The sequence below is a fragment of the Anomaloglossus baeobatrachus genome, chromosome 9 (genome assembly GCF_048569485.1).
Source record: "Anomaloglossus baeobatrachus isolate aAnoBae1 chromosome 9, aAnoBae1.hap1, whole genome shotgun sequence".
In the NCBI taxonomy this organism is placed as follows: Eukaryota; Metazoa; Chordata; class Amphibia; order Anura; family Aromobatidae; genus Anomaloglossus; species Anomaloglossus baeobatrachus.
In genome coordinates, this window is record NC_134361.1 from 192,543,772 (window position 1) to 192,571,027 (window position 27,256).

Here is a 27,256-nt window from a genome sequence, read left to right on the forward strand (position 1 = left end):
GGCCATAGACAGTGCAAAATAGACTATGGATGGAAAACGGTGCAACATTTTTAATGAAACCCAATTACAACAGTGATTTATTTAGCCAAAAATACATGTAGGTGGGAAAGAAAACAAATTGTCTAGAATTCCTTTAAATGCTACATATATGGCCAGCTTTACGTAAAGTCGTCCTGATCCCAGCCCTTCCTGCACATTATGAGAATAGGGTTATTTTGGCTTTCTATAGGCACAACTTTACACTTGGAAATCCATAGATCTTGGAGAACATAATGTTGCCATCTTGAATTCTTTTATTATTATTTATTTATTATTATTATTATTATTATTATTAATAATAATAATAATAATAATAATGGCCTCCAGCTCGATCTCCAGCCTTCTTCTAGTAGATAATAATGAATTTATTTCTACAAAAGTGCCCAGAAGTTTCCAGCGTACCCTAGATACTGTGAGCCCCGGGTACTCGTTGCTCACGTCATCCTCTTAATCCTTCTGTTTTTGTCCCCCCCCACAGGAGAAAAAGACGTAACTTCAGTAAACAGGCAACAGAGATCCTAAATGAGTATTTCTACTCCCACCTCAGCAACCCTTACCCAAGCGAGGAAGCCAAAGAGGAGCTGGCAAAGAAGTGCAGTATCACAGTGTCACAGGTGAGATACTCGCAGGGTCTTCAGCCTTCACAACACAGGAGCGGATCTGAAATATTTGCCCCTTTTTAGGGGGAGAAGAACGATATGCATCTATTTAAAAAGCAAATTTGTCCTTTTTTTGGAGGGGAGGAACGACATGCATCTATTTAAAAAGCAAATTTGTCCTTTTTTTTGGAGGGGAGGAACGACATGCATCTATTTAAAAAGCAAATTTGTCCGTTTTTTGGAGAAGAGGAACGATCTGCATCTATTTAAAAAGCAAATGTGTCCTTTCTTTGGAGGGGAGGAATGATAGGCATCTATTTAAAAAGCATATTTGTCCCTTTTTTTGGGGGGAGGCACGATATCCATCTATTTAAAAAGCAAGTGTGTCCCTTTTTTGGGGGGGAGGAATGATCTGCATTTATTTAAAAAGCAAATGTGTCCCTTTTTTGAGGGGAGAAACGATATGGATCTATTTAAAAAGCAAATTTGTCCTTTTTTTGGAGGGGGAGGAACGATATGCATCTGTTTTAAAAGCAAATGTATCCTTTTTTTGGGGGGGAGGAACGATATGCAGCTATTTAAAAAAAAAAACTGTGTCCTTTTTTTGGAGGGGAGGAACGATATGCATCTATTTAAAAAGCAAATTTATCCTTTTTTGGGGGGGAGGAATGATATGCATTTATTTAAAAAGCAAATGTGTCCCTTTTTTGGGGGTGGAGGAACGATATCCATCTATTTAAAAAGCAAATGTGTCCCTTTTTTGTGGGGGAGGAATGATCTGCATCTATTTAAAAAGCAAATGTGTCCTTTTTTGGGGGGAGAAACGATATGCATCTATTTAAAAAGCAAATTTGTCCATTTTTTTGGAGGGGAGGAACGATATGCATCTATTTAAAAAGCAAATTTGTCCTTTTTTTGGAGGGAAGGAACAATATGCGTTTATTTAAAAAGCAAATTTGTCCTTTTTTGCAGGGAAGGAACGATATGCATCTATTTAAAAAGCAAATTTGTCCTTTTTTTGGGGGAAGGAACGATATGCATCTATTTAAAAAGCAAATTTGTCCCTTTTTTGTGGGGGAGGAATGATCTGCATCTATTTAAAAAGCAAATGTGTCCTTTTTTGGGGGGAGAAACGATATGCATCTATTTAAAAAGCAAATTTGTCCATTTTTTTGGAGGGGAGGAACGATATGCATCTATTTAAAAAGCAAATTTGTCCTTTTTTTGGAGGGAAGGAACAATATGCGTTTATTTAAAAAGCAAATTTGTCCTTTTTTGCAGGGAAGGAACGATATGCATCTATTTAAAAAGCAAATTTGTCCTTTTTTTGGGGGAAGGAACGATATGCATCTATTTAAAAAGCAAATTTGTCCTTTTTTTGGGGGGGAGGAACGATATGCATCTATTTAAAAAGCAAATTTGTCCTTTTTTTGGGGGGAGGAACGATATTCATTTATTTAAAAAGCAAATTATCCTTTTTTGGGGGGAGGAACGATATGCATCTATTTAAAAAGCAAATTTATCCTTTTTTGGGGGGGAAGGAACGATATGCATCTATTTAAAAAGCAAATTTGTCCTTTTTGGGGGGGAAGGAACGATATGCATCTATTTAAAAAGCAAAAAAAAAAAAACCTGAGTGTTGGTGTTAAGGAAAGTGTGATTCATTAATTACAACTAATTGCAATCAGTATAATTTGGTGTAATTAATGCATTACGAGTAATTAGAAATACTATACCCCTGTGCATTAGGCATTTAATTGGGTTAAAACAATAGAATTCTTCCTGCCTGTCGTTCGAGCCATTGTTCCGCTCCCATTACAGAGGTGGCCATTTACAATCTAGCCATGCTACACTACTGCAAATCCAAAGGACACAGATATTTCTAAATGCCACAGGACCCAGCCTTGCCATGGGTCTCTGCCAGTGCGTGCCCCTCTGTCTGTGGGCCCTGTCACGTCTCATATGTCAAATATGACATTTCCAGGAGTGTGTCTGGCATATGCCAGATTTCTACAGGCCAACGAGGCTGCTCATTTCCAAATCCCACTTTGAGGGGTCTATTCATGAGACTCGATTTTTTTTTTTTTGCATCATTTTAACCCAAGGAGTTTTTCCTTCATGGATTATAAGTATGTGTTGAAATGACACATTGGGTTATACTGACACAATGACAATATTTCTCCCTGAGCTAAACAGGCTGAGATTTTATAACATTAACATATTCATGGAGCTCCGGCTCGGTGTACGGATCGTGTATTCACAAATGATCTCCCAAAACGAGAATAACCAGGACTGTGGTAAAGAGAGACTTACATACAGGAATACACAGAAATCTGCTCTTTAGAATATATATCTATCTCACATACATATGTTGAGGTTTAGGCTTTGTTTACACATGAAATGTGTGCATTCACAGCATACCTCACTTTATGGCACCTTAGGTTTAGGCTTTGTTCACACGTGGCATTTTTGCAGCATATGTTTATTTTCATTTTTTAAATATGAAAATTAATATTTTATTCCCTCTCGATCTTTCTCCCCCTCTTGATCTTTCTACCCCTCTCAATCTCTCTCCCGCTCGATCTCTCTCTGTCTCTCCCTCTCAATATCTCTCCCCCTCTCAATCTCTCCCCCTCTCGAGCATCCCCTCTCAATTTCTCTTGATCTCTCTTTCACTCAATCTCTCGATTTTCTCTCGCTCGCTTGCTCGAACTCTCTCCAGCTCGATCTCTCTCTCCCTCTCCCTCTCAATATCTCTCCCCCTCTCAATCTCTCCCTCTCAATTTCTCTCGATCTTTTTCTCACTCAATCTCTCGATCTCTCTCTAGATCTCGCTCGATCTCTCTTGCTCGATCGCTCGCTCGATCTCTCTCGATCTCTCTCTCGCTCGATCTCACTCGGTCGATCTCACTCGGTCGGTCTCGCTCTCTCAAATTAAACAAAAAACTTGTAATTTTTCACTTTATCCACTAGACCCAATACTAGACTCACACTTCCTGTTCTCTAAAAAAGACCTTTTCGTTAGTTTCATTATCAACACAGGTAGGATCCGCAACACCTCTATATCAAATAGGTAGCACAGTATCCACCAATCACAAAACGTGATGTCAGGGCTGCTCAGATAACGCTTTTGTACAAAGAGTTCGGGCCTGAGTCAGTATGTTGCTGCTGATGTCCATGTGAAGAACAGGAAGTAGGAATCTAATATTGAGCTTAGTGACTGGTATGAAAATTACAAGATTATTATTATTGCCGTATTATATTATTATTAACCATATTAGTACTATTAATATTATTATATTTTTTTTATAATAAAATTATTATTGATAATAATAATAATGTTATTAAAATATAATAATAATAATAATAATAATTTAAATCAAATTTAAAATCTAATTTAAACCCATCAGCTATGCCTCTTGAAATAGTACCAGGAAGATTATCTCAAGCAAACAGCAATTTTTTTTTATCATTTAATATAGTGATATAAAAAAAATCAACCCCCCCAAACATTTAGCTGGCAGATCAGGCTACCAACAAATTAGCTCTGAGAAAAGGACAGAAAATGGCCAGAAGGACTTCATCGTCTACTGCTGAACTTATTCTTGTCTTTAAGGGGACTTGAAAAATACGACTGCTCTCTTTCAGAAACAGCGCCACCCCTGTCAATAGGTCGTGTCGGATATTGCAGCTCAACCTCTGTCGTGAATGAGTATCGGTTGCAATATCCGGTGCAGCCTATAGACAGGTGATAATAGAAAGCATCCATGTTTTTCTACCCCTTTAATTCTATACCAGGACTCCCGGCAGAGAAATTCTGGGTGGACTTTCATGTGATTATTGGAATCGGTGTCTGCGAGGAGGGACAGTGCTGCTGTTTTATATAAAATGTCAGACGTGACCCTCGCAGCCGGCTCCAGCCACGGCGTAAATCCTAAGCCAAGTGCCGCGCCGGTGTGCCGCCCCTGGTGCCCGTAAGGGTTTTCCTAAGAACAGGTGCATGACAGTCGTCTCATTAAAACCTCTCCAGTGAAAGAAATAAAGCGGCTTTCTCCTACATAAACCACATTGCAGCGCTGCAGAGAGATGAAGCATTTACCTAATAATTTATAGAGGGTTTTTTTTTTTCGTGCCATGTTCACGCTGCAATTAGCTTGATAAATAAGCAAAACAAAACCCTTCCTAAACGAATCCGCAATTAGAAGCGATTCATTAATTGACTTTAGGCGACGGCGGGAGAAAGAGAAGAAGATGCTTATTCTTATATCATGCAAACATTTTTTTTATTTTTTTTTTTCCTAAGCGTGCAAGAAAGGGACGGGGGGGGGGGACAGGGGGGGGGGGGCGACAGCCAGCCGGCAGCATTGTTTGGCAAGGGATTCTGGGATGTTGGCTTCAAGCGAGGAGATCTTCTGCTGCCATTTAACCTTTGCAGTGCCAGATCAGAAGACGTATAGTCTCTGCCTCATAACAGGAGTCGGTAAACGAGTAAATGCAATTAGATCACCGGCCTCATTAAAAAAAAAGGAAAAGGCCCGGCAGATAAATGTGCTTAATTATTGGTAAACCCGTATACTGTAGATGATAAATGTGCTGCGCTGGGGATTATGGAGAACCTGGGCTCCATGTAGCTAGTTTACATCCTCTTCAATGCAGTTCTCTGGATTTAGGTCAGTTTGGTTTTATTATTAAGGATCTTGTTAAGATTTCGGGTTCTTTTTTTAAGTTGTCCTCTTTATTAACTAGTGACAGTAAGGGTGCGTGCAGACAGAGGCTTTTTGCTGTGTTTTCGGAGCAGAAACTCATCAAAACTTGGAGGAGACAATCACCAGAATTCTGGCTCGACCCCCCCCCAAAATTGTCTTTCATGATTTGCACCATTTAATTATAATGGGTTTTGTCTAATGTGCAACACTGCTCATCAACAATATGTGCCACAATTTTGTCCCAAATTTCTTGCACTAGTTAGGACAACAAATAGGTGGTGTAGGCTAAGCCTAAAGATGCTTCCAACTCACCAAAGAGTAAAAAAAAAAATGTAAAAATCAGGCGCATTTTAAGACCGTCCAGTCTAATGGTCCATTTACACTGGTGGCCATTCACCTAACGAACAAGGGGAATTTATTTTTAAGCTTGGTTAAAAAAAAACAAAAAACACTACCAAGCTCGGGTGCTCAGTACTCGTAACTAGTGATGAGCGGGCACTACCATGCTCGGGTGCTCAGTACTCGTAACTAGTGATGAGCGGGCACTACCATGCTCGGGTGCTCTGTACTCGTAACTAGTGATGAGCGGGCACTACCATGCTCGGGTGCTCTGTACTCGTAACTAGTGATGAGCGGGCACTACCATGCTCGGGTGCTCAGTACTCGTAACTAGTGATGAGCGGGCACTACCATGCTCGGGTGCTCTGTACTCGTAACTAGTGATGAGCGGGCACTACTATGCTCGGGTGCTCAGTACTCGTAACTAGTGATGAGCGGGCACTACCATGCTCGGGTGCTCAGTACTCGTAACTAGTGATTAGCGGGCACTACCATGCTCGGGTGCTTTGTACTCGTAACTAGTGATGAGCGGGCACTACCATGCTCGGGTGCTCTGTACACGTAACTAGTGATGAGCGGGCACTACCATGCTCGGGTGCTCAGTACTCGTAACTAGTGATGAGCGGGCACTACCATGCTCGGGTGCTCTGTACTCGTAACTAGTGATGAGCGGGCACTACCATGTTCAGGTGCTTAGTACTCGTAACTAGTGATGAGCAGGCACTACCATGCTCGGGTGCTTGGTACTCGTAACTAGTGATGAGCGAGCACTACCATGCTCGGGTGCTCAGTACTCGTAACTAGTGATGAGCGAGCACTACCATGCTCGGGTGCTCAGTACTCGTAACTAGTGATGAGTGGGCACTACCATGCTCGGGTGCTCAGTACTCGTAACTAGTGATGAGCGAGTACCTCCATGCTCGGGTGCTTGTAACTAGTGATAAGCGGGCACTACCATGCTCTCTAGCATGATAGTGCTCCCTCATTTCTAGTTACGAGTACTGAGCACCGGAACATGGCAGTACTCGCTCATCACTAGTTACGAGTATCAAGCACCCAAGCATGGTAGTATCAAAGAAATCTGCTTCTTTCTCCTCCTGGACTGATTCATTCTCAAAATTCCCAATTCCTGCGTTTCAGTGAATAATGTTCCCCATTGCTGAGATCAAAGAGTTGGTGCTTATAAAGTTCTATGGAGAACAGTAACTTAGGTTTCAGGAGAACTTGCAGCAGAATGTGTGTGTCTCCGCCTTCAACGCCTCCCTCTTCCATAGACTCTTATGAGCACCAAGTGCCATCTCCTATCTCACTAATGTGAACATCTATCTTCACCAAATACAGATTTTTACCCATGAATTGAGAGTGAAAGATCAATCCAGGAAGAGAAAGAAGCAGATTTCTCTGATAATATATTACAAAGTTGCTTATTTTTATCTATACTATTTATAAAATAAAGAGTCATCGTCCTTTTAATTTTTAAGGACAGACTGGGAGGTATAATATCCAAATCGTGACCTAGAGGGAATGTCATCTGAGCACTGAGATTAACAGAAACTGGTCTTTTTTTTTCCTTTTTTTTTGCTACACTCTGGAAATGTAAAACAGGCAGCAATGTAAATACTTGTCGTTGTGATTTTTGCCGACGTCCTAACCAGTCGCCGATACTAACCGGTACTTTCCATGCAAGTTAAAACATAACGTATGAGAGGGTCTCTTTTCACTGCTTCCAATTAAACCTTGCTCGTTAGTTTAACCTCAAGGTAATGCCATCAAACAATGCATGTCAGGGAAACACTGCCCACAGTGGCAGTCATTAATTTTAATTGCCTTGATATTAAAGATTAAGAAGCATTGAAGAAGCTGGGATGGATTCCTATACCACGTCAAGACTATCCAGCACCCCGAGGCCTCCCAAGGCTCCGAAGATATTAAAATGTAACGGGAATGAGGGTGGGGGGGTCAGGGGTTGAAGGGCGGGAGTGGATACAAGAAAGCCTTTATTAGACGTGGCTATTGTTGAGACTGGCGAATTGTCCCTCGTCTGCATACGCCAGAGATTTGCTCACTTCTAAAGCTGTTAATAAAGCAGTAATTTGATTTTTTTTTTTTTTTTTTTACAATAATTATCCACCCGCCTTCATTAATGTATTATTGCCCTGCTGGCTGGCAGGTTAATGGTAAGCAGAATGTATAAAATGTACCGCCAAGTATCGACTGGGGAAAACGCTACGAATGAGGGATGAACTCGGGGTCACAATGAAAAGTCTGCCGCTGTAAAAATATGAATCCTGCGTTTTGTAAAAAGAGGTTTTACACAATTACCAAATGCCCCAAAGTTATATACGTTGGGAATGGAACTAAAGGGGCTCATGCACACAACCTAATTATGGCTCGTACCTCTATTAGGCCCTTGTGTGCATCCATACAGAGGTCTTTATACGAAGGCAGACATGGATTTCTCCTCTATAAGTAGGAGAAAAAAAGAAAATTGTGCCTTGTACATGTCATAATCTAGAGACAATGGTATATATTCAACAATATTGGCTAATTTTTAGACAATGCAAACTTAAGGCTCATATACAGATTAGACTACAGAGGTCTTTATACATAGGCAGACAAGTAGGAGAAAAAAATTGTGCCATGTACATATCATAATCTAGAGACAATGGCACATATTTATCAATATTGGCTAATTTTTAGACAATGCAAACTTAAGGTCCTTATACACATCAGACTACAGAGGTCTTTATACACAGGCAGACATGGATTTTTCTCTTTAAGTAGGAGAAAAAAAGAAAACTGTGCCATGTACATGTCATAATCTAGAGTCAGTGGGACATATTTATCAATGTTGGCTAATTTTTAGACGATGCAAATTTAGGGCCCTTATACACTTTAGATTACAGAGGTCTTTATGCACAGCCAGAAATGGATTTATCCTCTAAGTGGGAGAAAAAAGAAAATTGTGCCATGTACATGTCATTATCTAAAGATAATAGGACATATTTATCAACATTGGCTAATTTTTAGACTATGGAAACTTAAGGCCCTTATACACATTAGACTACAGAGGTCTCTATGCACAGGCAGACAAGTAGGAGAAAAAAGAAAATTGTGCCATGTACATGTCATAATCTAGAGACAATGGGACATATTTATCAATATTGGCTAATTTTTAGACAATGCAAATTTAAGGCCCTTATACACTTTAGACTATAAAGGACTTCATACACAGGCAGACAAGTAGGAGAAAAAATTTGTGCCATGTACATGTCGTAATCTAGAGACAATGTGACATATTTATCAACGTTGGCTAATTTTTAGACAATGCAAACTTAAGGCTCTTATACACATTAGACTACAGAGGTCTTTATACACAGGCAGACATGTATTTCTCCTCTTTTAAGTAGGAGAAAAAAGAAAACTGAACCATGTACATGTCGTAATCTAGTGACAATCGGGCAGATTTATCAACATTGGCTAATTTTTAGACGATGCAAATTTAGGGCCCTTATACACATTAGACTACAGAGGTCATGGATTTCTCCCCTTTAAGCAGGAGAAAAAAGAAAACTGTGCCATGTACATGTCATAATCTAGAGTCAGTGGGACATATTTATCAATGTTGGCTAATTTTTAGACGATGCAAATTTAGGGCCCTTATACACTTTAGATTACAGAGGTCTTTATACACAGCCAGAAATGGATTTATCCTCTAAGTGGGAGAAAAAAGAAAATTGTGCCATGTACATGTCATTATCTAAAGATAATAGGACATATTTATCAACATTGGCTAATTTTTAAACTATGCAAACTTAAGGCCCTTATACACATTAGACTACAGAGGTCTTTATGCATAGTCAGACAACTAGGAGAAAAAAGAAAATTGTGCCATGTACATGTCGTAAAATGTAGAGACAATGGGGCATATTTCTAAATACTGGCTAATTTTTAGACAATGCAAACTTAAGGCCCTTATACACATTAGACTACAGAGGTCTTTATGCATAGTCAGACAACTAGGAGAAAAAAGAAAATTGTGCCATGTACATGTCGTAAAATGTAGAGACAATGGGGCATATTTCTAAATACTGGCTAATTTTTAGACAATGCAAACTTAAGGCCCTTATACACATTAGACTACAGAGGTCTTGCAGACATGGATTTCTCCTCTTTAAGCAGGAGAAAAAAGAAAACTGTGCCATGTACATGTCGTAATCTAGAGTCAGTGGGACATATTTATCAATGTTGGCTAATTTTTAGACGATGCAAATTTAGGGCCCTTATACACTTTAGACTACAAAGGACTTCATACACAGGTAGACAAGTAGGAGACAACATTTGTGCCATGTACATGTCCTAATCTAGAGACAATGTGACATTTATCAACGTTGGCTAATTTTTAGACAATGCAAACTTAAGGCCCTTATACACATCAGACTACAGAGGTCTTTATACACACGCAGACATGGATTTCTCCTCTTTAAGCAAGAAAAAAAAGAAATTGTGTCATGTATATTTCAGAATCTAGAGACAATGGGACATATTTGTGAATATTGGCTAATTTTTAGACAATGCAAACTTAAGGCCCTTATACACATTAGACTACAGAGGTCTTGCAGACATGGATTTTTCCTCTTTTAAGTAGGAGAAAAAAGAAAACTGAACCATGTACATGTCGTAAGCTAGTGACAATCGGGCAGATTTATCAACATTGGCTAATTTTTAGACAATGCAAATTTAGGTCCCTTATACACATTAGACTACAGAGGTCTTTATACACAGGCAGACAAGTAGGAGAAAAATAAATAATTTGTGCCATGTACATGTAATAATCTAGAGACAAGGGGACATATTTATCAACATTGACTAATTTTTAGACAATGCAAACTTAAGGCTCTTATACATATTAGACTACAGAGGTCTTTATACACAGGCAGACATGGATTTCTCCTCTTTAAGCAGGAGAAAAAAGAAAATAGTGCCATGTACGTGTCATAATCTAGAGACAATGGGGCAGATTTTTCAACGGAGGATAATTTTTGGACGATGCAAACTTATACAAATTTGACTAAGATTGCCAGAACTGATAGGTTTCTGCCGACAGTCTAACATCTATGGTAGGGTCTGTTCTAAAATAGAAGAGAAGAAATGTGATCTATCCTTTCAAATTTCGGGTTATCGATACTTTTGTTCTCTGGCGGTGGCTTATCTCTAGATAATTCAGGCAGTAACTCTTTCAAAGAAAACATGGGAGAGCTTGGCCGAGCAAGCGGTCCTGTGTATGGAGGAGTCGGGCAAGATATCTGCCGGCTAAATGTATCAAAATTATATGGAGGACTTTAAATTAAACAGTCTTAAAATCTCTGCCAGATGTATCATAGTGCTAAAAATGTGCCAGAAATTTGCTTTACGATTTTGACACATTTTTTGGCACATTGAGGTGCATCTGAGATAACACCCTTTAGACTAAAGGCCGCTTTACACGCTACGACATCGCTAGCAATTGCAAACCGCCCCCGTCGTTCTAAAGATATGTGGTGATCGCTGCCGTAGCGAACATTATCGCTATGGCAGCGTCACACGCACTTACCTGGTCAGCGACGTGGCTGTGACCGGCGATCCGCCTCCTTTCTAAGGGGGCGGTTCGTTCAGCCTCACAGCGACGTCACAGCAGCGTCACTGAACCGCCACCCAATAGAAAACGAGGGGAGGAGATGAGCGGCCGGAACATCCCGCCCACCTCCTTCCGTCCTCCTTTTCCGGTGGACGCAGGTAAGGAGATGTTTGTCGTTCCAGCGGCGTCACACATAGCGATGTGTCCTGCCGCAGGAACGACAAACAACATCATACCTGCAGCAGCAATGATAATTGGGAAGAGGGGGGCATGTCACCGATGAGCGATTTTGAACGTTTTTGCGACGATTCAAAATAGTGTCACATGCAACGAGATCGCTAAAGCGGCCGGATGTGCGTCACAAATTCCGTGACCCCAACGAGATCGCTTTAGCAATTTCGTAGCGTGTAAAGCCACCTTAAGAGTAGAAACTATGATTATGGACTGGATGTGGTCCCCTAACCTAAACTCAACAGCCCCAAATGTGCTGTTAGATCGGTCTAGTCCATTTATCTAGATCAGTACTGGGATCATGAATGAAGGATGTGTGAAACCACCCTTAAAGGGAAGCTGTCAGCAGGTTTTTGCTATGTAATGTAAGAGCAGAATGATGTAGGGTCAGAGACTCTGATTCCAAGGATATGTCACATTCTGGGCTGATTGCTACAGTTTTGATAAAATCATTGTTTAATCTGCTGCAGAACTACCAGTTCTCTGAGCTCTGTATAACTCCGCCCACACCACTGATTGGCAGCTTCCTGTTTACACTGTGCATCAGAGGTGAGGGTGGGATTGAACTACATGGCAGCAGGTTTACTAGTCATCTAGTGAGAAAGAAAAGTGTAATAATTGCTGATTTCACTGTATTTATAACGATATTACAGTCCTCGAGGTAATAAAATGTCGTCTCCCTTCTCTAGGTATCCAACTGGTTCGGAAATAAGCGAATCAGGTACAAGAAAAACATCGGCAAGTTTCAAGAGGAGGCAAACCTGTACGCAGCGAAGACGGCCGTGAACGCAGCTCATGCAGTGGCAGCTGCTGTACAGAACAACCAGACCAGCTCCCCCACTACGCCAAATTCCGGTGAGTCTGCAAATCCCGATATAGAAAAGCTGCTGTGGGCAAACTAGAGGGAAATGTGACAACTAGAAACATGAGACCCGAGGAGAAATATGATATATTCTACTTCATTTTAGGGGTCCCCGTCACGTAGAAATAATCGGGAAAAGCCCGTTTCCTGCATAGGGGCTCTACAGACACTACTGCCTTAGAACCCCAATTTCCTATATAACCAGCTCCAAACTGTGCAACTTTTAAAGTGGGGGTGCTTTGGGATATGGCCAATACTGTAAGCAGCAATGCAATATTAAAATATCTATACCACATACATACACCAGACAAAACCAGGGATGAGTGCGAGCTGGTAAGATCCTCTCCATCTTAAGATGCAAGCAGCAGGACTTGGTGAAGTTTGAGTAAATTTATTCCCCTCAAATCTACAGTCAGGTCAATTTCCACTTTCCGTCATGATTTTTTTTAATTTTTGCAGTTCATGCATTAGATTTCATTATGGTATACATAGCCTTTTTAACAGTAGTTTGTCAGCACAAAATGACTGTTCAAACCAAGCACAGGAACTTTGGGGTGGTCGAGCCTTTAAAAAACAGATCTGCAAGTCAAGAAAGATGCGCCCGGAGATACTTGTTTTGCATCCGTATCCGTGCTCCTCTCCCTTGATTGACGTCTCCGGCTTTATAGGTTTGGCAATGTCAAGGGCGCACCCACCACCTGCGTTTGGTTTGACTTGTCATTTTGTGCTGATAAACTCCTTTTCAATGAACATAAACTCATTGACAACTATTGGAACATAAATTCTTAATGATAATGTTCAGTTAAGATGTGAATGATGACATCAAACCATAGGAAATGGTATTGAAGCTATATAAGGGGACTGGACAACATTGAGATGTACTTGCCCAAAGTATTCACTCTCCTTGTATTAATAGCTTTGTGGGTGGTAGAGTTGTGAACAAGAGTAGACAGACAGTGGGCTGGATGTATGGTAAAGTTATGTTTTGTATGGCTTGATAGCCAAGGCCTATTGATTGGGATGATCAAATTTCAAGAGGTATGTAGCAGTGGAAGGGACAGGCTCTTCCAGTGAACAGTAAAAGGGGTAGGCTCTTACAACGATCAGTAGAAGTGGTGGGCTCTTACAGAGAGCAGTAGAAGGAGCAGGCACTTGCAAAGGGTAGGTTCTTTCATTGGCATTAGAAGTGGCAGGCTCTTACAGTGCACAATAGAAAGAGGAGGCTCTTACAAAGGGTACTAGAAGGGGCATGCTTTTACAACAGGCAGTAAAAGAGGTAGGCTTTTAGAACATGTGGTAGAAGGGGCAGGCTCTTGCAGTCGGCAGTAGAAGGGGCAGGCTCTTACTACAGGCAGTAGAAGGGGCAGGCTCTTACTACAGGCAGTAGAAGGGGCAAGCTCTTACTGCAGGCAGTAGAAGGGACAGGCACTTACTACAGGCAGTAGAAGGGGCAGGCTCTTACTACAGGCAGTAGAAGGGGCAAGCTCTTACTGCAGGCAGTAGAAGGGACAGGCACTTACTACAGGCAGCAGAAGGGGCAGGCTCTTACTACGGGCAGCAGAAGGGGCAGGCTCTTACTATGGGCAGTAGAAGGGGCAGGCTCTTACTACAAGTAGTAGAAGGGGCAGGCTCTTACTACAGGCAGCAGAAGGGGCAGGCTCTTACTACAGGCAGAAGGGGCAGGCTCTTACTACGGGCAGCAGAAGGGGCAGGCTCTTACTACAGGCAGCAGAAGGGGCAGGCTCTTACTACGGGCAGTAGAAGGGGCAGGCTCTTACTACGGGTAGCAGAAGGGGCAGGCTCTTACAAAGAGCAGTAGAAGGTGCAGGCTCTTACTACGGGCAGTAGAAGGGGCAGGCTCTTACAAAGAGCAGTAGAAGGGGCAGGCTTACTACAAGTAGTAGAAGGGGCAAGCTCTTACTACAGGCAGTAGAAGGGGCAGGCTCTTACTACAGGCAGTAGAAGGGACAGGCACTTACTACAGGCAGTAGATGGGGCAGGCTCTTACAGCATGCAGTAGAAGGGACAGGCACTTACTACAGGCAGTAGAAGGGGCAGGCTTACTACGGGCAGTAGAAGGGGCAAGCTCTTACTACAAGTAGTAGAAGGGGCAAGCTCTTACTACAGGCAGTAGAAGGTGCAGGCTCTTACTACAGTCAGCAGAAGGGGCAGGCTCTTACTACGGGCAGCAGAAGGGGCGGGCTTACTACGGGCAGTAGAAGGGGCAGGCTCTTACTACGGGCAGCAGAAGGGGCAGGCTTACTACGGGCAGTAGAAGGGGCAGGCTCTTACTACAAGTAGTAGAAGGGGCAAGCTCTTACTACAGGCAGTAGAAGGGGCAGGCTCTTACTACAGGCAGCAGAAGGGGCAGGCTCTTACTACAGGCAGCAGAAGGGGCAGGCTCTTACTACGGGCAGTAGAAGGGGCAGGCTCTTACTACGGGCAGCAGAAGGGGCAGGCTCTTACTACGGGCAGTAGAAGGGGCAGGCTCTTACTACAGGCAGCAGAAGGGGCAGGCTCTTACTACGGGCAGCAGAAGGGGCGGGCTTACTACGGGCAGTAGAAGGGGCAGGCTCTTACTACGGGCAGCAGAAGGGGCAGGCTTACTACGGGCAGTAGAAGGGGCAGGCTCTTACTACAAGTAGTAGAAGGGGCAAGCTCTTACTACAGGCAGTAGAAGGGGCAGGCTCTTACTACAGGCAGCAGAAGGGGCAGGCTCTTACTACAGGCAGCAGAAGGGGCAGGCTCTTACTACGGGCAGTAGAAGGGGCAGGCTCTTACTACGGGCAGCAGAAGGGGCAGGCTCTTACTACGGGCAGTAGAAGGGGCAGGCTCTTACTACAGGCAGCAGAAGGGGCAGGCTCTTACTACGGGCAGCAGAAGGGGCAGGCTCTTACTACGGGCAGCAGAAGGGGCAGGCTCTTACTACGGGCAGCAGAAGGGGCAGGCTCTTACAAAGAGCATTAAAAGGGACCGTTTTTTACAACGGCCAGTAAAATACGCATACCTCTAAAAAGAACAGGCTATGATAAGGGGCAGTAGAGGGGGCAGGCTGCCACAATAGCATATGGTAGTTCAACAGGCTCCAATTTTACCTTTCTGTGAATCTGATGTGACACTTCCGGTTGTTCGTTCAGGTTTCCTAACCTTTCAAAACCCCTTTTGTAATCTCTTCACACTTTCTTTTGAGCATCCTCTCAGATCCTTCGCTCTTTCCTTTCCTAGGTTCTTCTGGTTCTTTTAATCTCCCAAATTCAGGCGACATGTTCATGAATATACAGAGTCTGAATGGGGATTCTTACCAAGGGGCCCAAGTTGGAGCCAATGTGCAATCACAGGTAGGAGAGACGCCCCTGAGTCATTCCTCAGCGCACCTCCCACAGCTACCACCAAAGTACATGCACCAGCCCAGGGTGTGCACACAATTGGCACCATCTAGGCCACCCTGGTCTTCCGGGTCATTTGTTACTCTTGTGAATGCCGTCGGCTCTGACTTGAGTGCTCGGGGAGAGAGGTCTTGTTTGAGCTCCAGAACCTGTTAATAAAATATATAGCTATTACCAAACCTCAGATCTGGGCTAGGTCCTTCACTAAGGAATGCAGCATTTTTCTGCATATGCCATAGAACTGCCATGGGAGGACAAGGTGGTCACTGATTAACACTGGCTTTAAGGGGATGTCCAGTTTGATTAAAAAAAAAACCCAAAAATAAACAGAGCCAAGGCTGCTTATGCTTTAAAACATATCCTTATGATTTTTTTCTACTATACCTCATTGTCTTATTTTACTTCGTTCTCTCCCAAACACCATACTTTAGTGTTTTCAATGCTTGTTTATGTTTCTTTAGAAGCTGCTTTCATCTGCTGCTCAGTGAAGATTTGTATACCAGTTACAATCAAAATATTGGGAATCTGCGTCTCTGCCCTCCACCGCTGTACTCCTATAGAATAGGGATCTTGCTTTGCAGCAGTGCTGTTTCGCTTGGCCAATTTCAGCCTCTTTAGAAACTGCTTGTAACTGCTGCTTAGTGTTTTGGACAGAAGGATGTAAAATAAGATAATGAAGAATATTACAAAATAATCATAAATTTGCTTTGCTTGAAGGGTAAAGAAAAAAAAAACAGTTAGTGCTACTTACATGTCTTTTTTAAGTAAACACTTGTATTTCCTATTAAAGGGTCACACAAGTGTATGGCTCGGATGAGTGCAATGTGAGAAAATCTGGCATTGCATTCGGACCCATGTTAATCAATGTTGCAGGTCAGATCTGTGAGTTTTTCCTCAGCTCTAAATGGATCGAGCAAATAAATCGCAGCATGCTGTGATTGGCAGCGTGTCTCGGATCACTCGCAGCTATACAAGTCTATGGGTGCATGTGAAAAATCGGACTGCACCTGTGATCCGATTCTCTCAGCAGAGATCACTCACGTGATCTTCTCTCTACATTGAAGTTCAGGGGCTATATTGGCTCAGGATTATATCTATGATCAGTATTAGGGGCATTGTTAAATTTTCTATACTTCCAGACATGCATCTACCATACAGAATACAGAGCTCAGACATGTAATCAATGGTGCCAAGAACCAGCCAGAGTAAAAAGTTATAACCATGTGCTTTCCTATCCCCTATAGGTGGATACGCTTCGTCATGTTATCAATCAGACGGGCGGATACAGTGATGCCTTGGGAGGGAATTCATTGTACAGTCCACATCACCTAACTGTAAGTACTATTAATGCAGAGTATTGGTCATGAAGGTATGAATCTGCTACTTTTGGGGCTTCACCAGATTTACAGAGAGTGCAAAATGGTCAACGGTCCAACCATAACTTATTATGGAGGCATTATTAAAGTTAGGCTTGTGTAATTTGGGGTTGTACAGCCCTTATACAGTAAACCAAGCAACCTATACCCTAGGAAATGCATGCAGCACCCATCCAGTACACTGCCCCAAAATGCCACGTGCAAACACAAGTCTTCTGTGCCAGAAGAGCTCACATCTATTTTCACTCCTCCGATAGCATTGTGGGAAGCCACACATCATCTTGAGACATGCGGTTCGTTAAATTGCGTAGATTCCTTCCCATCACAGATTACGCATCGAAGATCTAACAATTTGATTGGTGCCTTTTGAACTCCGCTTCATCAGGACCAATGCAAACTCTAATGGCACAAACGATCATTGGATCTCCATACTGTCAGCATGATTCTTACACGTATAGTAGATCTAGTCGGCCTACGAACTAGCGTCAGCTGATTGGTGGTATATTTACATAGGCCAATAATCGGGAATGAGGTTATCACTAATGCCCATCCACCTACATGTAAAGATATTTGGGACGGGGTTCCTTAATGTTTCATGCAAGGAGATAATATAGATATTAACCATATTCCTAAAAATATCGCCACTGCTCTATTAGTGTGCCGCCGCCACCGCCGATAAATACCATGTCACATCACCGGAGTCAGCCACATGACAAAGTCAACTTCTTCCTGGTAAACTTTAAAGAGCATTGAAGAGCAGACATTTTGTAAGATCACTCGCTATTTAGCACTAAAGCTTTCCTTCTCGAGAACCTTACAGTGGTTGTTCTCCTTTAATCGCAGGAGACAAGGAACGCAGTAGAATATAATAGGAGCTTGTAAATGTCATCTGCTTGGGAAGTGGCAGCATTAGATATTACCTTACTGCACCGCTAAGGTCTCCAACAAGCTGATCGTTGTATTTTCTTACATACCGCTTGGTTCTGGTAGCTGGTTATACTTAAAGGGACATTAAAATACCTAAAATATCATAAAAAGTAGCACTTAGTCTTCATTGGTGCACTGTAACACCTCCATCACTAGGAGTGCCATTTTACCAAATTGAGCAGTTTGCCATTTCTTTGCGCTCAATTGATACTGATCAGGGGCCTAGAGAAATGGGGGTCACACCATGGAAGGCAATCGTAGGAGGAGTCTTAAAACATCTTCTCATTTGGTGTTGACAGGTACAGAGAAACACAGACAGCAGAGTTAAAAGATTGAAAATATCCCTCTACTGGGGTCCATGCACTAGGACCCCCAATAATCCTGAAAACTACACACGGCTGTTCATTACAAATGGAGCTGTAGTCGATCATGTACGCTGCCAATCCATTCATTCTTATGGGATTGCCAAAGTCTAGCCGAGCTCAGTGTTCAGCGCTCCTTCTTACAAGAATGAATGGATCGGCAGCCTGCATGATCGACCACCGCTCCATTCACATGGGGTTCGGAAGAGTTCTTAGAATCAGTAATGAGCGGGCACTACTATGCTCAGGTAGTCAGTACTCGTAAATAGTGATGAGTGAGCACTACCATGCTCGGGTGCTGTGTACTCGTAACTAGTGATCAGCGGGCACTACCATGCTCAGGTGCTCTGTACTCGTAACTAGTGATGAGCGGGCACTACTATGCTCTGGTTCTCGGTACTCGTAACTAGTGATGAGCGGGCACTACCATGCTCGGGTGCTCTAAACTGGTAACTAGTGATGAGCGAGCACTACCATGCTCAGGTGCTCTGTACTCGTAACTAGTGATGAGCGGGCACTACCATGCTCAGGTGCTCTGTACTCGTAACTAGTGATGAGCGAGCACTACCATGCTCAGGTGCTCTGTACTCGTAACTAGTGATGAGCGGGCACTACTATGCTCTGGTTCTCGGTACTCGTAACTAGTGATGAGCGGGCACTACCATGCTCTGGTTCTCGGTACTCGTAACTAGTGATGAGCGAGCACTACCATACTCGTAACTAGTGATGAGCGAGCACTACCATGCTCGGGTGGTCGGTCCTCATAATGAGCAGTTGGAGAATCGGATGGGCTCAACTCGTTTTTTCCCTGAAAAATGCTCGTGTTCCCCATAGTGTTACATTATCCTCAGGTACACGAGTTGAGCCCGTCTGAGAGTCCAACTGTTCGTTATGAGTACAGAGCAGCCGAGCATGGTAGTGTCCACTCATCACTAGTTACAAGCACCGAGCACCTGAGCATAGTAGTGTGATTTTTTTTTCACCACAAAGTGCCGTGTCCCCCATGTGAAAATTCCATCAGTCTTCTGGGTGGTTCCATTTGATCATTTATGACATTTTAATATTGTTTCCAATAAAGGATATATTTTTAAACATATATGCTGCATATTGCTTGCTTCAATGCTCTTCTTTGGTGTCTGATCTACTAATTAAATGAATGAATATTCTGGAGCTGGTTACTTCTGCATTGGGAGGTGAGCGGCCCCGGTGATGTCATGTCTATAGATGCCTCCCGTGACACAAGCACGATCAGCAGATAGACCCAGGTGCCCAATATGTGTCCATTGTAGATATGATGACAACATGTGGAAGTGAACGGTGCCTGAATAACTCTCTAAAATGACTGCTGAGTGATCAGTGTTGAGTGATCGGTGGAAAGATTGGTGGAGAGATCGGTGCTGAGTGATCGGTGGAGAGATCGGTGCTGAGTGATCAGTGGAGAGATCGGTGCTGAGTGATCGGTGGAGAGATCGGTGCTGAGTGATCGGTGCAGAGATCTGTGCTGAGTGATCGGTGCAGAGATCGGTGCTGAGTGATCGGTGGAGAGATCGGTGCTGAGTGATCGGTGGAGAGATCGGTGCTGAGCGATCGGTGGAGAGATCGGTGCTGAGCGATCGGTGGAGAGATCGGTGCTGAGCGATCGGTGGAGAGATCGGTGCTGAGCGATCGGTGGAGAGATCGGTCCTGAGAGATCGGTGGAGAGATCGGTGCTGAGCGTTCGGTGCAGAGATCTGTGCTGAGCGATCGGTGCTGAGTGATCGGTGGAGAGATCGGTGCTGAGTGATCGGTGGAGAGATCGGTGCTGAGTGATCGGTGGAGAGATCGGTGCTGAGTGATCGGTGGAGAGATCGGTGCTGAGTGATCGGTGGAGAGATCGGTGCTGAGTGATCGGTGGAGAGATCGGTGCTGAGTGATCGGTGGAGAGATCGGTGCTGAGTGATCGGTGGAGAGATCGGTGCTGAGTGATCGGTGGAGAGATCGGTGCTGAGTGATCGGTGGAGAGATCGGTGCTGAGTGATCGGTGGAGAGATCGGTGCTGAGTGATCGGTGGAGAGATCGGTGCTGAGTGATCGGTGGAGAGATCGGTGCTGAGTGATCGGTGGAGAGATCGGTGCTGAGTGATCGGTGGAGAGATCGGTGCTGAGTGATCGGTGGAGAGATCGGTGCTGAGTGATCGGTGGAGAGATCGGTGCTGAGTGATCGGTGGAGAGATCGGTGCTGAGTGATCGGTGGAGAGATCGGTGCTGAGTGATCGGTGGAGAGATCGGTGCTGAGTGATCGGTGGAGAGATCGGTGCTGAGTGATCGGTGGAGAGATCGGTGCTGAGTGATCGGTGGAGAGATCGGTGCTGAGTGATCGGTGGAGAGATCGGTGCTGAGTGATCGGTGGAGAGATCGGTGCTGAGTGAGCGGTGGAGAGATCGGTGCTGAGTGATCGGTGGAGAGATCGGTGCTGAGTGATCGGTGGAGAGATCGGTGCTGAGTGATCGGTGGAGAGATCGGTGCTGAGTGATCGGTGGAGAGATTGGTGCTGAGTGATTAGTGTTGAGTGATTGGTCCAACCTTTCTGGGCTGCAGAAGTTCAGTGTTAAACTTGCCTCTTACGGGCACCCGTATTGGTCTACTGGCACGAATCGAGCATCGTGCATGGCAGTGTGCGGATCACCCAGTTCCCATTTGCATGTCTTTACATACCCGTGGGCTAGAGCGTCAGGTTAGAGGAGATACACAGACGCGTAAAATAACATGATAGTAATTACAGGGTATAACAACAACAATATAACGCTCAGGGCCTAATAACTACGGCCTCTCGGCTGAATCGTGCCGGCTCCAGCTGAGTACAGGCAGCCGCGTAAAAATCAAGCACACAATATCTCGCTCTGCGCAAACACCACGAGTTTTATTCCCTCCCTCCGAGTGTCAGTCAATATTAACGATTCCCCAAATGATTGAAAATGTTGTGTTGGAGCTCGGAGAATTGGGGGGAGCGGGCAGCCCGGGCGATCATTAAATACGCAAATCGTTTGCATTTGATATATCAAATGGGCTCTTTTGTATGTGGGGTTGGGGGGGGGATTATAAATAACTCATAATAACCCAGAAGAAAATGTCTGGAAGAAGCTTTTAGTTACCGTGTTCCTTTTTTTTTTTTTTTCATTTAAAACATCCCGAAATGCTTCAGAGAGTTTGCAAAATCCTTATCAACATGATAAAATATGAAGCTGTTATTGCCTGCAGCATTATAGCAGACATGAATTCCATCTTTTCTGATGAGGTTTGATAAGGCTCTCTCTTATAACACACCGCGTAATCTCAAACCACCAGAGGAAAGATTAATTTATTTGCAAAAAAAAAAAAAAAAAATCCGCTAAGAGTGGGGGGTGGGGGGGTCCAAATAAAAAGAAAGAAAATGCCCGACTGACGTGGTCTCATTCAGCTGCCGCGCGCGGTAAAAAATATTACACATTTGTTGTTTATAAATTAGAATGAAAAGCCATAAAGGACATAGGGGAAAGAGTGATAGGTATTATGAGTGATAGATATTACATAGTCGGGGCCCGGCTGTCGGGAGCTGAACACATCGCTATAGATCAGAGCTGTAACACATCTCCACGTCGGATGCACTGGGCTTAACCCTTTGCGCTGGAGAGGGCATTTCAGGACAGAAAACTAATGGATAACTGCTAATACGACAAAAACATCCGTGTTTGCCTCTTCTTCCTCATAGGAAATGCCATTAGATCAGTGGCCGAGCCGAACAATACATTACGCTTGTGACTCAGAATAATTGACATTATGGGGACAACGTCCTAAACCGAGCAACCTTGTATAAATTAAAGAGAAGCACTTACTGAATTCCCGACATTTAGGCTTTACAATATTTGGACTTTATATTGTGTCATTGTCCCCCCCCCCTTCCCCAGAGCTGAGATCTTAAGGAACCCCTAACATTTCCTAACAGTCAGTCCTTGGACCTCAGTTGTATCTCCATTAAATCTCTGCTCGTTAGTATCTAATGAACACATTAAGATGAAAAAATCCCAAAATACCATTGTTACAGAGCCTGTGGAAATCTCCAGAGGAGCATTCATCATGTGTCTCATAATTACAGGAGAGCAAAAGATTGGTATTGCCTTGTTACGGCATGCAGCTCGCTCCTCGGGGGCAGTCCTATCAGGATAGTCTGGCATTGCCTTGTTACAGCATGCAGCTCGCTCCTTGGGGGCAGACCTACCAGGATATCCTGGCATTGCCTTGTTACGGCATGCAGCTAGCTCCTTGGGGTAAGTCCTACCAGGATAGTCTGGCATTGCCTTCTTACGGCATGCAGCTAGCTCCTTGGGGGCAGACCTACCAGGATAGTCTGGCATTGCCTTCTTACGGCATGCAGCTCGCTCCTTGGGGGCAGACCTACCAGGATAGCCTGGCATTGCCTTGTTACGGCATGCAGCTAGCTCCTTGGGGGCAGTCCTACCAGGATAGTCTGGCATTGCCTTCTTACGGCATGCAGCTAGCTCCTTGGGGGCAGACCTACCAGGATAGTCTGGCATTGCCTTGTTACGGCATGCAGCTAGCTCCTTGGGGGCAGTCCTACCAGGATAGCCTGGCATTGCCTTGTTACGGCATGCAGCTAGCTCCTTGGGGGCAGTCCTACCAGGATAGTCTGGCATTGCCTTCTTACGGCATGCAGCTCGCTCCTCAGGGGTAGTCCTACCAGGATAGTCTGGCATTGCCTTGTTACGGCATGCAGCTAGCTCTTCGGGGGCAGTCCTACCAGGATAGTTTTCTCTTCTGGGTGCCTCTAGTTTTTGTTAGGCCCCGTGATGTCACGGAGTGCAGAAGGGAACACTGCCCTTGTTTGGCTACATCAGAGGACATGACCAGGGGAGCACCAATATTTTTGATCAGCTCTACTCATAACCTGTACAGCTCCATATTTGCTTATGTAGCACAAATGACAATATTTTTCTTGAACCAAACATATAACAAAAAAAGTATATCCATCAAATTCAGCAAGAAAGTGAAACAAACCCTCCATGAGTCTTCCATCTAAATCTGGTCTTTTCGTAGAAGGTTCTTTTAGGTCTTAAAGGGGTTGTATTGATTAGAAAAGCCATTTTCCAATAATCTATAGGGAAGTCCTTATTCAGGACTAACACTTACAAGCAGAGTACAGTGGCCTACTGTCTCTATAATGGAACCGATATATCTGCATTACGTATTGATTTTAATAGGAAGTGTGTAATACCTCATTTCCCCTCTGGGGGTATTGCAGAGGAATTAAACTAAATGCTTGCTACAGGGTTGTCCTGAAGGTAATTGCTGGGGGTCTCAGCACCCGAATTCCTTGAGGTCACTTCACTTCTGGGGACCCGTCTAAGCATGGTTATATATTATGTTGTTTTCTACTTCATGTATGTGGACTTGTATAGAAAACAGTGCGGCAGATTTATCACTTCTAAAATTTGGCGCATTTAGTATAATTCGAAATTGTCTAACTATCACCATGGCTCATGCTTGGACACTTGTGGGTTTTGGTCTAATGTGATGCATCTTAACTGTGCTTTCTTTAAAGGAGGACCTTTAACTTGCTAACATTTTTTTTTATCCAGTGTAAATCCCGCTGTTCTCCTGAATCCGGCGATGTTTTTCTTGTTATCCTGCCCCTCTCCATTCCTGAGATATGGGTCCATCTTCCCTGTATATTAATTTGGTCAGTTTAACCAAGTGGGTGTGGTTCTCAGCTCTTCTCTTTAGACCCACACCCTGTTGGCTAAAAAGACAAAAGAGGCCATATCTCAGGATCGGAGAGGAGCAGGAACGAAAGAAAAACATCGCCGGATTCAGGAGAACTTTGGCATTTACACCAGGTTAAGCAAATATTTTAATGGTAAGTGACAGGTCCTCTGATACTAGCTTTCCACTAAGCCACCCTTATGCAAAATGTGTAGAAACTGATAATACATGTTAATCCTGGTCTAACAAGTAAAACATATGTATTCATTTTGTTTTCAGGCTAACGGAGGGTGGCATGAGGCGGCAACCCCTTCTTCCGTCACCTCCCCAACCGAAGGGCCCGGCAGTGTGAACTCTGATACCTCTAACTGAGTGACCCATCATAAAGCTGTGCTCTCTGGAGGGACAAGGCATCACGTTCGGTCTTTATTCAATACTTCGTTAAGCAGAATCCCAGCTCCGAGGAAGAAGACCTTCCCTTTCAGATAAATCTTCCTTCCCTGACTCGGTGGCGCTGCTTTGCCTGTTGCAAATAAGGACCCGCACACACCGCCGCATTGTACATCCCAGCTGAGAAAAGCGGCTGGATTTCAGTACATCATTTTTTTTTTTTATTATTTTTGCTTAATCACCACTTTGAAAGCACTTTATCTAATTGGGCCAAGATCTGAGTTAGAATCTGTGAAATGATCTCCACGTCCCATCGGCACTTTTTAATAAACGGCTTAAACTGAAGGAATGAAGTAGCAGCAGCTTTAAAAAAAAAAAAAAAAAAAGGAGAAACGTTTGCATGTTTGCCTAGAATATCTGGGGTTACAGCGAAAAAGACATTTTACACTTTCCGAACCTCTCGTAGTTGATGATGACAATTAATTATTTCATTTTTTTTTTTTCCTTGCTCGTTTTTCCTTATATGACACATCAAAAGCTCTGTTGATCTGTGAAGATGCATCCACTTCTCCAAGGAAGAAGAAATACACATATCGAATGCAGCTAACGAATCATTTCTCCGGACGGACTTGTTAATGAAGCCCTTTCATGTTGTCATATATCGGCCAAATTTATGTACCTTTTATTTTCTTTTTTGCCTTTTCCGAATTAAGGAAAAAAAAATCCTCTTTTTTTTGTAGAACATTGTCTATACAGTTACAGAACAAGGTACAGTTACAGAACAAGGGGAAATTAGGGTATACCATTTAAAACAACAGAAGAAAATCCACGGTCTGTGTAACGAATAGGAATAATAATTTCATTTCACTTTGCTGTAGCCAATATCTCGTTGTGCTTCATAGATACGATAGGACAAGAAGGGACATCAGGTCCCACAACAACAAACCAAAGAAATGTTATCAATATGGGATTTGGTTTTTTTTTGTTTTTGTTTTCATTTAATACATGGTGTTTTTTATTTTTTTTACATTTCTTTGATACCCTTTAACTATTACGTTCTGACATTTTTTTTTGTTTGCTTAGTGATCACCAACGTATTATTAAGCGAATGCATCTTCGACAGAATTTTCTCCAATAATGCAGTAAGATTTTTCTTTTATATTAGCTTTTGTAAATAAATATCCCTTACGAGGAAGGGTCACGATGATAAGGAAAAGGAACGGACTTCCCTATGTGGGGTTTTACAGCAATGGGTTTAACGCTGTCTAATAAATTGTCAAAATCTGCCATTTGTTGTGGCAAGCAAAAAAAAAAAAAAATAATAATAAAAAAATAATAAAAAAAGAATGTAAATATTGTAGCAAAAGAGAATTTATACATTGTCACCGAGCAAAAACGGCTTTATTTACCTCATTGAAGCTCATAGGAACCAACAGACACGTCACATGTAGATTAGTCTGCCCACCTACTACCTCTGAATAACATGCGTAGTACGTCTAACTTTCTATCATCGTGTAATTACAGCGGATAGGGCCATGCTGGAATGTATAGTAGTGCCACCGGTTTGTAAATAGAGATGGGGGAATAAATCTACCGAACCCCGATCTAGCGGCCAGGAAGAGAGCCCCGATAGCCACTCCTACCAGTGTGCATCCAACAACTCCTCGTTTGATTAGCCGGGTCTTGGGCGACTTGTATCCTGCCACAACGATGACGTCTTGCCAGGCCGGCTAATTGATGGAGGAGTTGCCAGGCCGGCTAGTTGATGGAGGAGTTGCCAGGCCGGCTAATTGATGGAGGAGTTGCGGGTGCCGTCAGAGAGCTCCCATCCAGCAGCCGTGTAATATCGACCTGGCCGCTAGACCAGGGTCCAAGAATCAATTTGTCCATCTCTATTTGTAAATAATAATAATTAAAAAAAAATAAACAACAGATAACTTTAGAAACTCAATGCAAACTGCCACTTAAAGAGGACCAACCACCAGATTTTCCTATATAAACTAAAGCCAGTGCTATACTGGCACTATCATGCTGATTCTATACATACCATTAGTTGTGAGATCGGATGTATACTTTCTGAAATATAGGCAAGTAAAGTTTGAAAACTGCACTGTTATTTGATTGATAGCAGCTACAGAATATCTAAAAAGTGGGTTGGGTTTTACTAGTTATTTTCTCCCCTTCCTACCTGTTCTTCCTCCCTCCCTCCTCCCTCTGTAATAGCCAAGACAGGCAGACATGGGGGCAGGAATAACTAGCAAAATTTGACCCAGCTATTAGATATTCTGTAGCTGCTGTCAATCAAATAACAGTGCATTTCACAAACTTTACTTGTCTTTATTTCAGAAACTATACATCCGATCTCACAACTAAAGGTATGTATAGAATCAGCAAAATGGTGACGGTATACCACTGGCTTTAGTTTATATAGGAAAATTCTGGTGGTTGGTCCTCTTTAAGAGGCAGTTTGCATTGAGTTTCTAAAGTTTTCTGCTGGTTGGTCCTCTTTAACATAGTACCACCAAGGTCTCAACCAAAAATTATTTTACTAATGTTTTTATCGTCAACTCCAAGTCATTGCACACCTGACTGCATATAGGAAAGTCTGTTCTCCTTGAAATTGTATATATTCTACGGGACTACACTATTAAAGGGAGCATAAAATGACTGTTCAAACCAAGCACAGG

At 43.2% G+C, this 27,256-nt stretch overlaps 1 protein-coding gene across 2 annotated transcripts in view; it reads left to right on the plus strand.

Moving 5' to 3' along the window:
• The window catches only part of PBX3 (PBX homeobox 3), a 346,663-nt gene extending 320,107 nt beyond the window's left edge, over nt 1-26,556 (plus strand). The window contains exons 5-9 of one of the 2 annotated variants that reach the window (XM_075324160.1): nt 518-653; nt 12,221-12,386; nt 15,619-15,731; nt 17,024-17,113; nt 24,459-26,556. In XM_075324160.1, coding sequence (XP_075180275.1) covers nt 518-653; nt 12,221-12,386; nt 15,619-15,731; nt 17,024-17,113; nt 24,459-24,551 — 598 coding nt within the window. In that variant the 3' untranslated portion in view covers nt 24,552-26,556. The remainder of the gene's footprint in view (nt 1-517; nt 654-12,220; nt 12,387-15,618; nt 15,732-17,023; nt 17,114-24,458) is intronic. The other variant, XM_075324161.1, reaches the window with a different exon arrangement.
• The last annotated feature ends 700 nt before the right edge of the window (nt 26,557-27,256 follow it).